The sequence below is a fragment of the Cariama cristata genome, unplaced genomic scaffold (genome assembly GCF_000690535.1).
Source record: "Cariama cristata isolate BGI_N322 unplaced genomic scaffold, ASM69053v1 scaffold2119, whole genome shotgun sequence".
Lineage (NCBI taxonomy): Eukaryota > Metazoa > Chordata > Aves > Cariamiformes > Cariamidae > Cariama > Cariama cristata.
In genome coordinates this window covers 65,674-82,223 of record NW_009635037.1, presented here as the reverse complement: position 1 = coordinate 82,223, position 16,550 = coordinate 65,674, and the positions used below count along the sequence as shown (strand labels likewise).

The following is a 16,550-nucleotide window of genomic DNA, read 5'->3' as shown; positions in this document are numbered from 1 at the left end:
GGAGAGATCTGCCAGGGGAGCACAGAGCCGATGGCTCCCCCCTTCAAGGGGCAAAGGAGGTTGAAGCCCTGGGACCCAGGAGCCTCTTTTGAGCCAGGTTTTAGGGCAATTTCAGCTGGAATTCACCCTCTTTTTCCCCACCCTGAGCCTTGGTGTTCTGGGCTGGGGGCTGGTGCCCACCCCAGGACGACTCACGTGGAACTCGTATATCTCGGTAAACCGGCGGTAGACAAGCTTTTCGGAGAGGTCGTTCCACTTCACCAGGAACATGTAGACCTAAGGGGCAAAGTAGAGGCACTACACCTCCGCGGGCGAGCCGGACCCCGCACCCCGCTGCGGCCAAAGCCCCCGGGGAGCCCCGCAGATGCTTCAGTTTGAGATAAACTGCATGTTTCCTTCCACCACCCGATGCAAATCGCTCTGCGCAAGCAGCGAGCGACCTGGGCTCTAGGGAAGCTTGGCAGGGATAGAGAGGGGACAGAAAGGTGCAGACGGGTGGGAATCAAAGAGGAAAAAGCCTTTTCCAAGCCTGTGAAGTAACCAAGGGCTTGCAAAGAAGGTGCCTAAAATCTTGTGTTTGGGAATTTTTAGCCTCTGGCTGCCTGCAGCTCATGCCATCAGCCATGAGTGCCCCCAAAAAAGATTCTCTTAGGTCGTCGATCACATTCATCTAAAGGAATTTGCTGGCCAGGCTTTTTACCCCGGCCAGTGCTCACTACTCGGCTTGTCCAAAGGTCGCTGCATACTCACATAGTGCTGGCTGGGGAAAAACCTTTTCTCGTAGCCCAGCAGCTCGATGTGCCGGATGAAGGCATCCCCCATAGCTGCTCCAAGCCACGACGTCCTGCTCCGGCCCCTGCTCCTGCCTCCCTGGGCCTCTCGGCGTCCTCTCCTCCCCTCTGCCTTCGCACAGCTCTGCTTCGCCGTTAAAGTCCTCAGGAAAGCGGAAGCCCCACTGCAATCACACCCGTAATTGTTTACCCGCTGTGGTTTGTATTGAGTCGGTGTTTCCCGTGGGGAGTCTCCAGCCTAGCCCCTCCAGCAGCTCCAGGGAGGAGATGGCAAACGGGGAGGCCTTGGGGAATGCCCTGGAGGCATCTCTGAAATGAGAGGACAGTGAAGGTCCAGGGCCAGGTCGGCTGCCCCGATACCCCACTGACCTCTCCGATCCCTGCCACTGCCCGGTGATGGTGCAGGGTGCTGTGGCACTCATTTCGCAGAGGGTCGAGGACAGACAAGTGCCTTGGCAATAGCAACCCGAGGAGTCTTTACCCTCTCGAGCAGAGCTGGATGGGCTGAATGAAGCACGTAAGGTGCTTCCCAAGCCCAGGGATGGCAGGACTGTCCTCTGTATGGCTGGGAGACCATCCTGCGCTCCCAGGGCAGGCGAGGAAGCTGGGGGCATGGCACAGGCAGGATGGGGCGGGCACAGGCTGAGTGTGCAAGAGCTCCTGCCCTTGCATCGCCGTTTCCTTTCAGTCACCTGCAGCTCCCCCAAAATCTGCCATCAAAAGGCTTCCTTGAGCAGCCCCCCTCCGGGACCTGAGCCAGCCCTAGCACCGCAGCTCCGCTGGCTGCCTTACCCGGGTACAGGGCTGGGTGGGAGCACTGGCCGTGGGGGACCCCAGGCAGGGGGAAACCCCTGGGTGGGCTGGAGATGGACCCCTGCCTCCCATGGGCAAAGCATGGGGGTCCCTTGCAAAGCCCCTCTGAAATGGCAACGCACCATCCTCCTCCTCCTCCTCTGCTGCCCCCAGCTCTGAGCAGAAAGGCCTGAAGGGACGCGAGGGCTGCACGTACCAACCCCACACTGCTTGCAGGCAAAGGTGCATCCAGGAGTGCTTTCGTCCCCAGCAAGGGCACCCTCAATTACAAGTGCTGGGCTGTCCCCTGACAGAGCCAGGACCCCCCTGCCATGGGATGCTCAGGAGGAGCGCAGCTCCAGCCGATCACCCACCTGCCAGCCCTCAGCCCCATCCCTGACTCCCTCCTCTACATCCCCTCCAGGAGCCCCTGCTTGGGTGCAGCTGGTGTCCCCGGCAGGCCAACACCTCACCGCGAGCCGAGGTCGTCAGAGCAAGCCCAGACCCACGCTCAGCCGGGACCGGAGACGTCTTGGTCAGTGGGAACACCCATGTCCCCCGTTCCCGGCAGGCAGCAGCCCCAAACCGCCGGCAGAGCCAACACGGCTCTCCCTGCTGACCATCAGCAGCAAACTGTGGCACAGGGGCAGCCCCTGATGCCCTTATTAGCTATAGAGACAAAAGCTTGCTCTGGCTGCATTAAAAAAAAAGAAATCAAATACTAACCATAGCTTTCTCCGGATTCTCAAGTATGGTGCTTTGCAGCAGCTGAAACCAGCAACGTGATCATTTAAATTTGGTTTCTTATTATTTTAACATGGGGGCTTCCCCTTATGCAAGGCAAAATTACATGACCAGTAATACTAAAAAAATACCTCCAGAGCTGTTTGGATTCTGCTCTGCTGATAGCCAGACTGCTGCTTCTTATGCAGAACCACCACAAACTTTGTCACGAAAGCTAATTTCATAATTACAATTGTTTGTACTAAATTTAAAACGGCTTTACAGACAGTGCATTACTGGAAACCGCTTAATTCACATGTTCCTTCCTGTTTCCTCATTCCTCATCTTGTGATGTGAGAAACGAAACGGAGGTTGTAGATCTCGCTGCTGGCGATGGGTTAGTTCACAGTGAGACACAACCTGTTAACTCAGTATGATACACTGCTTAGGGTTTCCGCCAACTAGCCCAGAGTTACTAGGTATCAAGAAACATAATTTTAGAAGAAAATTCTTGGAAGAGTAATGACCCATCCAATAAACAAGCGGAGTTTTTGGAGTTCATGAGCTGATTCGTGTTTTGGGCAACAATGCTGAACATCTGAATGCAGGACCTGATTTTTGAGAGAGATGGAGAACTTCCACTGGCCTCCAGACCGAGAGATGGTAGCAGGGCTTTGCAGCGAAGCACCGCTGCTTTGGAGCGAGAACAGCAGATACGGGACTGAAGGTGACAGATTTCAATCAAGGTTATTGAAGATGAAGCACTGGAAGTTTAGAGTTTCTCAGGTGAACGGACTATCCTCTTTTCTGGAGTGCTCCACCAAAAACTAGTACCAAAACCTCCTAGAAATTAAAAGCTGAAGAAAGGAATGCCATCCTCATTTTGTTCAAAAGGTAATTTTTGATTTTTTGGTAGTTTAAATTGAAGCTTAATTCAATCCAGGGCCAAGGGAGGCCTTGCTTATGTCACCGATGGCAAATCACTGTCTGTGAACAGTACTACGTGCTCTAATAGCTGTTGCAAAAATCACAAAACTGAAAGTCTGCCCTCTTCCTTAGCAGTCTCTTCCTGTCGCTGATGGGACAGATACAAAAAGAAACGAAGGAGAAAGAGGTCAAGTTTTGGATGTAGAAAACTTCAAATCCCAAGGGGAAAAAACACTGGCCAGCAGCTGCAGGACAGAAGTGCTGGACCTCATCTGACAGGGAGGGGTTGCTGCTGTGAGAAAAGCCGGGGTGCCGTACCTGAGGAACACCAGGCTCCACCATGGACAACCCTGGATCCTGCATTCCTTGGATCCACAATTCCTGTTTAAGAGAAAGGAGCCAGCCCCAGGCACAGGATGGGCTTTTAAAGTTCAGTAAAACATGACGAATAAATACTTGTCTGCTACTTCATCATCTCAAAGCTTCACTGCTGGAACAAAAAAATATTCAGAGCTCTGCTAAGTTGTTGCAATTTTATTTATTTACTTGTTTATTAGTACAGCCAAGACTTTTTAGGGAATCATCACTCCATACCCGAAGAGTGACACACCTCATGTATTACTAGTTTGGAAATGAGTGAGATTTTCATACATGGTCAACATCTTAAAAGTCTGCTACCTGTTAGGACTATATATATAGATAGGTAATCTTTTAATATAAAATTGGTATTTGGAAGGTATAAATATTGGTGCAATTATTTTGTCAGCCTAATTTGTCTCTACTGGATATAACTCAAAATGTCCAAAACCAAAAAGAGACTTTAGTGTTGAACGGTGACGCACCCATCAGCATTACTGCAGGCCCAGCAGCGGGACGGACACAACGCACCCCACCATCCTAGCTCCTGGCATCACACAAGGACTCCAGTCCTTCCAGTAAAACCACTGCATCAGTTTTCACTTCCCCGCCCCCCCAGCTCCTGCACACGAACTTGCAGGATGTCCACACTCTGCTGTTATATACTTGACAAGGCAGTAGCCTGGAATTACTTATTTTCACCGTTCTTTTCCTATGATGCCTTGCCTTCACTTTGAGGGAGCACAAACACGCCATCAGCAATACATAGCCTTGCTGGGCAGGCAGCTGTGCAAAAACTGCCTCCTAAAGAGAGCTGCAAGTGAAGAAAGGATGGACCATCCTTCTGCTTTTTCAAAAGGGGAAGTCAAGAGCCAGCTGAAAACCCGGGGAAAGCTGCATTAACTCATTTCCCCCTTCTAAACATTTCTAGCAGCAATCATGAAACTGCCTGTTGCCCTGATAACAACCTATTTATGGAAGTATATTAACCGGGCATGTCTATTAAAGTAATCAGCAGTGAAATATGTCAGTCGTTATAATTTGGGACAGTGCCCACACGGCTGAGAGTTAACAGGTAAGTTAATGGGCTCGTTCCCATGGGACCGAGATGGGGGTGTTTGCCGAGGCAGGAACGCAGCACTGCATCGGTCACGCTGGTTCCATCCGAAGAGCTGGAAGGTACAGCTGGGACGAGCATTTTCAAAATGACTCGGCATGGAGCTGACCCTGCTCCTACTGACATCAACAGCACAAGGTCCAAGTATTTAAGTGGGAGGACCTAGATCTGCACGGAGCAAATGCAAGCACACGTCCTACAGCTCTCCCTTGCCTCCAGAATGACAGAGTGTGTGCTGCTCTGAATTCATCTGCTGAATTTCAGTTTGCTCCCAGGGAACAGACACTGTACCCAATTGAATTTAAGGCTTCAAAATTTCCTTGAAGATACAACAGCCTCACTCACCCAGAGCTGGATTTCTGTCTGAAAGGCATAACTGGAACTTACGCCCTTCACTGGAATGAATAACTATGCTACAGCACGTTCTACCTGCCTACAGAATTACTGCTAGAACTTGATTTATTGTAAAATATGTAAACGTATATTGCATGGACAGTCATGAAAAACCATCAGAAAGGTCTTTATTTCTTAATCAGGGAATAAGGTTTACCATTTGTCCATAATGCAGTCATCCCAAACTCATGCCAGTAAAAGAGAAACCTTTACAATAATCTGCATCTTCTCTATTGAGATTATCATATAGCCAGAACTTTACATCTCTTATGGTTTGTGAAACTTAAAAAAAAAAAAATTGCATATATGAGTCTTTTACATGATGTGGGGCATAACGAGGACTATGGGGGACTTAACTTTTGACATAGTAGGACTTAGAACAGCTTGTAGCATACGTTTCCATAACTAGTTCTAGATGACCAGAAGGGCATCCCCCATAGCCTTCAGGAAAAAAGCTCTCACACAGGTCCATGTGAGTTTTGCCCCCTTTAGGACTGCAAGACCAGACCCATCATATATAAACCATGTGATATTCTGATAAAACATGCACTTAACTACTTTGAATTAATGGAACAAACTATAACAGGGTTTAATTTAAATTGGTTCCTAATCCATACACTGAAATACTGACCATTTCACAGTCCATTTCATTAATGCGTACTAACGGTCAAGTGAACCAGTTTATCTTTTATTTATGAAAAACATATGAATTGTGATAGGTATCATAGGAAAAATTAGTTCAAATATACAGATACTATTCTCCAATCAGCCATTAAAGGAGTAAGAATGAAAAATTAATGATTTTTTTTTTCCAAAGTAAAACTAACAAACTGAACTACTTGCAGGAATTTTTCTTCATTACAAAAGCTGAGATTTATTTAGGTACAGTGAAATTCAGCTTTATTGGGAAATGTAGACAGCCTCTGTTAAGTCCCTGTTGATTTTAATCCCTGTCATCTCCCCAACATTGCTGCATCAAATTTAGTCCCTGTAATACATTCCAAAGTAAAACCAGCCATTCCAAATCTACAGTCATTCTTTGCTTTAAGTCAATTCACAGAACTGCTGAAAAAGTAGACATTTCTATCTAAAAGTACAAAAAGGGTTTGTATAGAAGGTACTTCTCTTATACAGTTATATTACACAGCTCAAGACAGTCCCGGCGGGCTCTTCTCAGAACTGGATGCTGCTGACTAGATAAGAAAAATTACAAAAGTCAGTTAGTTTCACTGCAGCTTTGTATCTTCTTACAAATAAGAGCAGTTTGTGATGCCTTTTTGAATTCTTTCGCCCTAGATTCAGAAAGCATGCAGAAACTGAATATTGCTCTCAATAAATATGAGATTAAATGTGTGCTTGAGTGGTCTCCATAAGAACTTAGATCAAATATTTGCTTTAGTATAAATTCAGTGGATGGCCTAAAGCATCCAAAAATCCAAACCACTGCAGCACAAAATTGCGCAGCCATTGCTCAGACAAAATTTCTGTGACCTTTAATGGGCGAGATGGCTTTTTATACCTCCGCTGGGTGAAGCGTTTCCCATGACAAATCAAAAGTTTTTCTTTAGTATATCTTCCCCTGCCATGTTCAGTCTTATGACAAATATTTCCAAAGCAGGCTTCAGCAATTTCTTAGGAAGACTACTGCTGTACTTAAAATTCTCAGGGCACAGACAGTTGGTATACTGGTATGTCAGTCTCTGCCAGTTTCTACCAAATCATTGCTGGATTTGTCCCTTCGGTCCCTCATCCCAATGTCGTCAGCAGCCCTCCGCATACCAGGCTGTGATTATGCTGTATGGACAACACTGTTCTTGTCTCCAAAAAGTTGGATGGTGCCAGGAGTGAAACCTGCGGGCTCCAGGCTCCCCCCTGCCACTGTTTCATGCGAGGGGTAAACCCCATTATCACTCTCAGCTGCTCAGGTCGGCAGAAATGAACAACCAGAGCTCAGTTTTGCCGATTGCCTGTCTGTGCCCTCAGAACTGGAAGAGTACACAGATGTTTTCTTCTCCGAAACAAATATCATGTCTTTTTGTTACTAAAGCTAGACAGGTCACAGCTCAAGTATACTAAACAAATGCATCCAACTTTGTATCAATCTAATCAAATTGCTAAAGTATTAAACACTACACAATGAGGAAAATATTTGGTTTGGAGTATTATCAAAAACCTGAAATGGGAAAAAGTACTACAGAGCTGTGATAGTTTAAAATTGCTATTCTCTGTGAATGAAGTATAGAGACTCACAATTACGTGGGTCAGCCTTTTACATTTCGTGACATGACAGCATCGCTAGCACGGTTCTCCACCTCCACCAAAATGTAATTTTTAGGAATGAGTGAAGTTAAAAATAGTATAAAAGAAAGATTTGGACATTTTTGCATTGTAAATTAAACTAAGCTTTTCATAAAAGTTAATGAAAAAGAAAAAAAACCAAACCACTTTTAAAGGAATTTGGTTTGTCATCACAGCTAATAGCTTTACCAAGTGTCCCAAGCTTAGACAATATTGCAATCATAGTGAAGAGCTTTCCTGCCCAATTACTATTTGGAAATATGTAGGCTTTACCAAGAATAATAATGCTCTTTCACACAACCATGTCAGAGTTCTTCGTAATTTTCCTAAGCTTTCATTTACTCTACCTCTGAGGTATGTAATTACCATCACCCATTTTTATTTAGAGGACGCATTTCCCTAGGACTGACTGCCTAATAAATCTGAACACAGTGTGCTTTACATTGTACTTGGATAAGGTCATGAAACATCCTACATTTTACAGGCGAGAACTAAGACAAATAAGATAATCCACAAGTAAAGGACTGGCACTTCCAGCATTCAGTCCTGGATCTCAGCCCCCTTCTCCCCACCCAGAAATATAAAAATACTATTCCTTAACAAGTGTTGACTTCAAGAAACACTAGATTCTTTTACCCAGTCTTGATGAGTTCTACCACGTTGGGTCTGGTTCTTGCTTTATTTGAGAATTTTCTTCTGTTTCTGTAATATCTGTTGAAAAAGCAGTAAGGAATGAAGAAAAAAGGGAACTTCTCAACCAGTTTTGTTATTATTGTTGTACTTAGTAAATAAAAATTGATGAAAATATGAAAAGCATTCATTTATCCTTTTAAACTATTAATGATACACAAAAACATATTCACAACAGTGTGATTCTTTAGAAATTACCATATTCACTTCAATGTAAAGCAACCTGGGATCTTAGAGAACTCTAGTTTTTAAAGAACAGAAATAAAAATTGGTATTAGAAGCGTATGAAACTTAAAACCCCTTTTTATGTAGCTGAAATACTCACTGGGCCAGAAAGGTACTTAATCCAAAAAGGAAACAACACATAATCAGGGAAAAAAAGTCAGATGTGTCACTGTTTTGGTCTGCATCCTGCTCTTCAGTCCTTCTCCCTCCTCTTTGTCAATCCCCAGCACCATTCCTTCCTTCAGCTACCTCCTCAGATGTGTGATGATGGGTGAAGCTTTTCAAACACTCACAGGGAAGTCTGTAGCTCATGACTTCAAATACCTCAGGCATAACCACTGTTTCACATTTTTTAAGATGCCGTCTTCCAAAGCTAGCTAACAACATCTAAACCTACTCATGCTCAAGTCAGGCCTTCTGGGTTAGTTATTAAATTAACATTCATTGCACAAACTCTGTTTTCACAGCACTGACTTAATTTTCAGGGTTTTTTTTTTCATCTGTAGGACTGTGTCTCTTCTCAACTAGATACAGACTTCTGCATTATTGTATTTCAATCTGTCCAAACCAAATTTTGGCCCTAGCTAATTTTTCTTCTTCAATGCACAGTATCATAGGAAGGCATTATGATATTCTTAAAAAAGAGAGAGAAAAAGAAATTTTATCTTGTTGGCTAAAGCATTCATCATCTTTTGATACAATTTTTTTTCATTTCCAGGAGACTTCATTACAAAAATCTTTGCTTTCTCTTGTTCACAGGGATGCTTGGAGGTAAATCAAAGAAATCTTGTGCCTGTATAGCACTGCCTATATGATCTGGAGCCTGATTTTGTTCTTTTTATAAGCAGAGAATATGATGTTGGAAGGAAATTGGTTTTTCACTGAAGTTGTTTGGAAGGTTCGGGGCCAGGGTCATTCATCACTACAAAGCCAAGCTATTTTACCACATGATCATTTTAATATCTTCCAGCCTAGTTCTGAAGCAACTTTGAGTTCTTTACAATTGCATGCCTGTTCTCAAGACCATTCCTCTAGTTACTCAGTCTGAATTCAGTTTTGGATGACAAATTCAAAAACATGCTTGTCTGTTTCTTCAAAACCATCACTTTGAAGGCCCATAGCTAGATTTCCTCCACATGAAGGTATTCAGGAACAACAGTCTCTCTCCTTCGTCTAACAATTTTAGTGATCCTACACAGTTTTGGCATTATAAGGACATCTGATGTTCCAGCTTTCAATAACTGTGAGCTTAAAATCTGCAGCTCAGCTCTTCTGCGACTCTAATACTTGCCTTCTTTTTGTCTTGGTTGCTGCAACAGAATTCATCTATGCTCTGAGAAAGACCTATCCGTAACACTCGGAGTGAACCTGTAACTGAGCTGGTAACAGTAGTTCTGGTTCAGCATGTTGGCTTGTCTCAGAGCTCAGTGACATGGCAGGGAAATTGAAGCAATGGAAACTGGAAAGGGCATTTCCATGGAAAAAGATACAGAAGAACGGGAGTGCTGAGATTTGCTGCTTTCTCTTTTGGGGGAACCTCAGCAGGATTAGGGGAAGAACTCAAGTGGAGAGTTTTAAGATGACAAGTGCTGATGCACAGCAGTCTCCATCCCAGTGCTGTTGCCTACATTGCTATCAAGCTGCTACCAACACATCAGTGAGCCCCACTCAGGACTACCCGGCACGAAGGCAGCATCCCGTCAAACTGTCACAGCACCTCGGATCCCCTATGCCAGCCATGCCAGAGGCAGCCACAGCCCTCCAGGGCCATGTTGACAAGCTGGGGCCACAGCAGAGGCAGCATGTACAGGACCAGAGCACACAGCAGACACCAGCAGCCCTATTCTCAGGTCAATTCAGTATTCCTAATGCTCCAAGACCATATGCAAAAGCACAGGGGTGGGTAGAAGATCTACAGCCTCCTTGGTCTCACATATATCAACATCTGAAAAAGATACAACTCAAGTATATTCTTGGACAATAGGGAAGCTGGATGTTTTTCAGAGCTTAAGGTCTGAAAGAACAACAATACTCCCCCTCCCCAACGCAGTATATTCAGGCCAATATGGCATTCAAATTTCCTGATGATGGCAATCATTCACTTGCATAAATTGTGGAAACTACGGCGCTGAATAACTAGATGCAACGCTCAGGATATGAGCAATCACTCAAAGCCTATATATATATATAGTCATGAGTCACCAACCAAGAGCAACAATTCATAAAATGCCTTTGTAAAATTATTTCAATAACAACTTTTGCTGCACAGTATTTTTCACATGATGCAGCATGATATTAATACAGATGAAAAAATGTCCTGGGAACCAATACAAGCCCGTTTTTTGTTTTGATTGACCTGTCTCCTTTAAAAAAAGATGCAACTTTGTTCAAAATTACTTAAAAATATTTGTTGATAATAACTGAAGACAAACACTTACCTCCTACAGATACTTCTATTTGGCTTGGTTCAGCTGGCTCTTAAATGAAAAAAAATACAGTCAAATGAATATGAATATAGTTTCAACAATATGAATCAGATAAGTATCTTAGAAAAATTAGGGAAATAAAGTTTTCCCTGAAAAAAGCACCTCATTTTTTTTTCTTACAATCAGACTCGAATATCTTTGTCCAAGATAAATGTGTGTAACTTTCTATAGAGTCTGCAGCAAAATATAAAAAAATACGCAAACATTTATTACATTACACTACCTAACACTTTCTGTTTCAAGTATGGTTCACTGTGGCATACATATCATCAAGTCCTAGCAGAACATAACATGCACTTGTACAGAATATACCAAGTTTGGTACAGCTTTACTCAAACCACTTAAATATAAAACTGGATTTTTAAAAAAAAAAAAAAATCATCACTTCTGGTTAGTATTGTCTTCAATGGTGATTATGTGTATTTTGGGGGAGAGTGGGAAGGTGCAGGATAGAGGGCAAAAAGTATGTTTTAATTCCCTAATGATTCTTCTGTTATCTATGTTGATGGATTACAGACGGACAGGTGCTGGGAAAGCCATTTAACCTTTTTAACACTGTGGGTGAGTTAAGAACAGACAGACTACAGCAAGCTCACTGACCATCAGAAGCTGTTTTCCTCCCTCCCACCACCTCCAAATGTAAACAGAGGAGCCAATGGTTTCCTTTAAATTTATTTCCACCATACAAGTCTCCCTTACTCTTAAAATGTTTATCAACAACAAATGTTTTCTCTTAGTTTCCAAGTTTCTTTGAGTAACAGTTTATTCAGTCCATAGCAAAAGTCTTTCCTGCGCTACACCAACTTGGGATACACCTTTTTAAAAGGTCTGCGAAGGTTTAGAAACTACATTGGGTCAAAAGGAAGTTGCTCAACTGCATTTACTTTAGGTATTCATAGCATAAAGCTAAGTTCAGACTGAGATAGGTGACGTGTGTGCAGTCTAGACGCAGTCTAGCAGGGATTACAGAGCTGTGCAGTGGGCAGAAAATCCATCAAGACCCCATTCTAGGTTCTTACACATTACCCAGGCAAACTTCACTTTGCTGAACATCTATCTGGCACAGACACACATACTTTGAGTTAAGCAGACATCGATAAATGGATACTGAATAGGCTTTATATATTGCCCCTACTAATCCTTCTTTTCAGCTCGCTCATCATCTGCAAAAATCAAATCAAGGAGCATGCCAATGACACAGCTTGAAGGAAGCAACAGCTCTTTCTATTAATTTATTAATATTTAATAGCTATAAAAGTCACCGTCGCACACCATCTGTCAAAATAAAATGGCTCATCATGAGCAGCACATACCCAGGACATGACTACTAATAGCATCTGCCAATAAGATCAAGAACTCCATACCCTACCCCTCCTGCAAGGACACGTGTTACGCTCTGCATCACCTGGTAGTACTGGTGCTGCTGGTGGTGCTGCTGGTGGTGCTTCTGCTTCGGCCTTTTCCATCAGCTCTAAGATTAGACATGATCACTGTTTAACTTCACAATGAAAATGGTCCACGTGTAACACAAGGGCAATCTTACTTCTTGAATCTGCAAATCCTGAAACTTGTCGCATGAACAGGTTACTAACACTTGTGATTGAGTTGCAGTTCAGTATTTTGTTACAGAAAAAACATTCCTTATCTCGCCTGCAAGCACCAAAAATTTTCTTTTAAGTTCCCACATGTTCTTCAGAAGGAGAATAAAGCATTGTGCCTATAAGCAGTAGGCTCAGAGCCTTTCAATCATTCACCTTGGTATCTATCAATATCAGATCATTTTGATCATAATTAATGGACATGGATAATGCACAAACCCCACATGTTCAATGGCCAATCTGCTCCTCCAGTGACAGAAGATGATCGGATATCTGTGGTGTTCTTACTCAGCACATTAGCTAGCCTCAGTCCCAACACATGCTGACAGTTATGCTGAATAGACAACAGTTCAATAGATTCTTTCATTCCTAATTCAATTCTCTGGAAATGCTATTACACACTTATCTGCCTGGAAGGTTCCCTCTTACAAAGGGACATCTTTCCCACCTAAGAAGGTGGGCAGGTCAGTGCGAGTTATTAGCTATATCTTCCTGGGAATACTTCATACTTGCAGTTCATAGACCTCAGCATGTTAGCTGGAATATATTGGTGGCTGGATGCAAATGAACGAACATTGGGTCTCTAAGGCTCAGGCTTGGTAAGGCCAAATTAACGACAGTAGGTTATTTGGCCTCTGAGTTTCTAACCTGACATTAGCTCAGAAGGAACATGACGCAAGGGACACTGTAATGACAGTGTTTCGCAGTTTGCTTTTTCTCTTAAGTAAAATCTAAAAACCAGGTCACAATTATTTTAGGCAACTGAAAATACTAAGATCTTTCCCCCCCCCCCAAACAATTTCCTTAACATGGCCAAATTGGCCACGGCACTTCAGATAATTACACTCTGCCTCTCTAAACTGTTACAGTTTCAGCAGAATGCAGAATTTTTCACTGAAACACGGTTGTGCAGCTACTGGAAAGTTCTTGCTTATTAACTGCTACTGTGATGGATCCGAACCTAAAATGTAGGCACACCCATGTAAGTCTGTTGCTTAGTCAGGGTCCTAAATCTCTTTGGGACTCTGCAGCTGAAAAATACAAAATCAGTATCTTGCATTTTCATATCAAAGTTAATGTCAATCTTATACTGTTCTGTAAATTTATCACACTGCTCTCAAGTTAATTGCACATGCATGTTTAGTCAGGAAATCTTAATGAGACAGACACAGACAAGAGTTACACATAGAACTTAACCACTGTGGAGCCTCTGCCACTAAGCCAAAATATAGAAAATGAATCTTGGTAAGTTACAAAAATACATTTGCCATCAGTGTCTCATAAATACTTACGATTGTTAATCACAAGTCCTGGAAATGGTCTGTTAAAAAAAAAAAAATTAAAAATGTACTGATTCTGAAATATACTGCATGGGGTCTCCCTCCCAAGGCAATCTCGCCTAACCTTTTGTAACAGAGATCATGCTGAAAAATGAAGCCAAACAAAACAGAAGGAACTGTCATAACAGTTCTTGGGCACTGTGGTTTGCTCACTAGCATTTTGAAAAGTCACATACACAAAAAGATCTAAATCTTTCCCTTGGTCACCACTAATTAACAAGAGAGTCACCTCTTCTTCAGACTTCAATTAAACAAAAGGCATCAAGCAAGAGTCCTTTCAGTTAGAACATTTAATGATGAAGGATTGAGAATTCAGAACTGTTGGTAAAATATATTTAAGAAATATCTCTCTAAAGATAAACTGAAGCTTTTTGACTCCTGTGAAGCAGTCTATGATTTGAGAAGTTACATAAACTGATAAATTTTTATTTTCAATTCCAGAACTCCTCCTTAGTATGATTCCAAAGTTTCATCTGTTCTGTTGCATGCATACAAATGTACTTTGTACACACATGTCTGTGTATATATGTCTATGGAAACATACACATACAAATAAAATTCACTTATATTGTAAATGAACAATATCGTATTTTTATATATCGTATATAAACTTTTTTTTGGAAAAACCCATTTATCAAAAAGCCCACCTTAACTCAGGGTTCTTAACACAACTGAAATACTTAAAAAATATTAATAGTAATACTACTACAAACATGCTATTTACTGTTAAGAGCCAACAAGCTCTGGAGACTTGTCTCAAAACTTGATCTTATAAATGGGAGAGCAAGGCTCACAACATTTTAGAATTCTGTTACATAATATGAACAGCTTTCAGCTCAAAAGACAGTTTGCTGTAATATGCATTATTACTAATATTCCCTTTGTCGTACTAAATTGGATGTGTCCTCCAAAGGGTTACAATCTTTACTTATGCTATGAATATCCGGGCTTCATTTGACCTGCTATCTTGTTATCCAACATCTTCCACTATTTAAAGATGCACTGCAACTTCTATTCTTCTGAATCTCAATTTATTCAAGCCACAGAGCTGTCCTCACAACATGCCTACCATCTAATCAATGGCAACTACATACCGAATGACAGTAAATTTGATAAACTCTGCCGATTCCAAAATCTTCCTCATTGAGCTGATTTCCAGATAACTGGGAGCTTTAAATGCCACGCCAGGAGGCATCCCGTCCACCACCACACAGCCGGGGTTGATAGTGATTTTTCTGTATGGGACTTTCACAGGAAAATTCATACCAATGGCTTCACCTAAGGGAGAGAGGTCATGTTTATTTTCAAGTCTACCTATTTATGGTTACATTAAAGAAAGTCCTCAGACAATTAAGAAACTAAATGCAACCCCAAGCTTTCTATCAGATCTGAAACTATGAAAATTCACTTGACAACGAAACCATTACACTGTTAGAAATAGATGTTTTGGATTACACTCATGAACATTACTACGAGAACATTAGTTACAACTCCAACTCTGACAGCTCACCATATAAAGAACCCAGATTCTGTTTTTACTAAAAAAAGGTATAGAACAGGATATCTAAGGAAACAGCTACATGAAAAAAACCAAAGTGTTTCCTGCAATGCCACGAAAAGCAATTCAACACAGCAGTAGTGAAGGAATTTCAGATAAAGAAACTCAGGTCATTATTGCTGTACAATGCAAATACAAGGTAAAAAAAAGAAAAATATACACGGTAAAAAGGTTAAGTTGCATTTTAAAAATTACTGTAGTCCCAAGTATTAAAAGGTCAGGATTATGAAGCCCTAAGAAGAATCATGGATTGCCAGCAAAATAAATATTTCATCCATGTTTACAAAGAAAGAAACAGGAAGGGGGGCTGGGGGGAGCACAAAGCAATCTATAGTCAGGATTTTTTGTTTAAAACACCAAACAACCTACATCACTTATAAAAGATTCTTTTTGAAGTCAAAGCACAACACTGATATACAATTCTCAAATTTGTTCATTTTAATGATCATATATATCATCCACTGTGATGATTCAGTAACTTCAATATGAACAACATTAATTGCATTTACACCAATGTGAAAATGGGGAGTAAGAAGCAATTACCAAATTTCCGGCTAAAAAGATCATTTACTTGCTCTCTCAACTGTCTGGCCTTTTCTACTTTTGACAGCCGCTCACTTTCATCATCTGAAAGAAATTGTTAGAATAGCATCAGAATTAAACAGATTTTTTTTCTCTTGAAGCTTGTTTATCATTGCATGTTTACTCAAAGCAGGTATACCTGAGTGCTTCAAAACAGGCTTTGTCTTTGTTCCTAGTTTTAGCAGTAACACAGAATTGTAGAAATACGCAAAAATAGATGATTGTTAAGAAATCATAGAATCAGAGAATGATTTGGGTTGGAAGGGACCTTAAAGATCATCTAGTTCCAGCCCCCCAGCCATGGGCAGGGATACCTTCCACCAGACCACGCTGCTCAAAGCCCCATCCAACCTGGCCTTGAACACTTCAGGGATGAATCTAGATTTACTGTCCAGAGATGATTTTGTAAACATAATCTAAACTCAGAAATTAGATTTTATTTTCTTATAGCACATATAATGGTGAGGAAAGGTAAAAGCAAAGCAACCATTCAATAGATGGCCATAGCATGCAATGTTCCTCACAGTTTCTTATGAATGCAATGTATGCCTGAGAAAGTAGTAATCGGTGTTAAGACAAAGCAGTTTGGTCTGCAAGGTTATTCAATTCAGTCTGAGTACTGATCTCTTGAAGTTGCCAAGAAAATTGCAAATCAGTATTTCATTTATTGCAT

At 41.9% G+C, this 16,550-nt stretch overlaps 2 protein-coding genes across 2 annotated transcripts in view; both read right to left on the bottom strand.

Moving 5' to 3' along the window:
- The window catches only part of NCF1 (neutrophil cytosolic factor 1), an 8,597-nt gene extending 7,775 nt beyond the window's left edge, over positions 1-822 (bottom strand). Inside the window, 2 exon segments of the mRNA XM_009707353.1 lie at positions 196-276; positions 751-822. Of these exon segments, the coding sequence (XP_009705655.1) occupies positions 196-276; positions 751-822 (153 nt within the window).
- Positions 823-5,985: 5,163 nt separating this feature from the next.
- The window catches only part of GTF2I (general transcription factor IIi), a 67,328-nt gene continuing 56,763 nt past the window's right edge, over positions 5,986-16,550 (bottom strand). Inside the window, exons 27-32 of the mRNA XM_009707351.1 lie at positions 15,839-15,922; positions 14,832-15,015; positions 13,690-13,718; positions 10,752-10,790; positions 8,035-8,109; positions 5,986-6,293 (exon numbers count right to left, since the gene is read on the bottom strand). Coding sequence (XP_009705653.1) covers positions 8,051-8,109; positions 10,752-10,790; positions 13,690-13,718; positions 14,832-15,015; positions 15,839-15,922 — 395 coding nt within the window. The 3' untranslated portion in view covers positions 5,986-6,293; positions 8,035-8,050. The remainder of the gene's footprint in view (positions 6,294-8,034; positions 8,110-10,751; positions 10,791-13,689; positions 13,719-14,831; positions 15,016-15,838; positions 15,923-16,550) is intronic.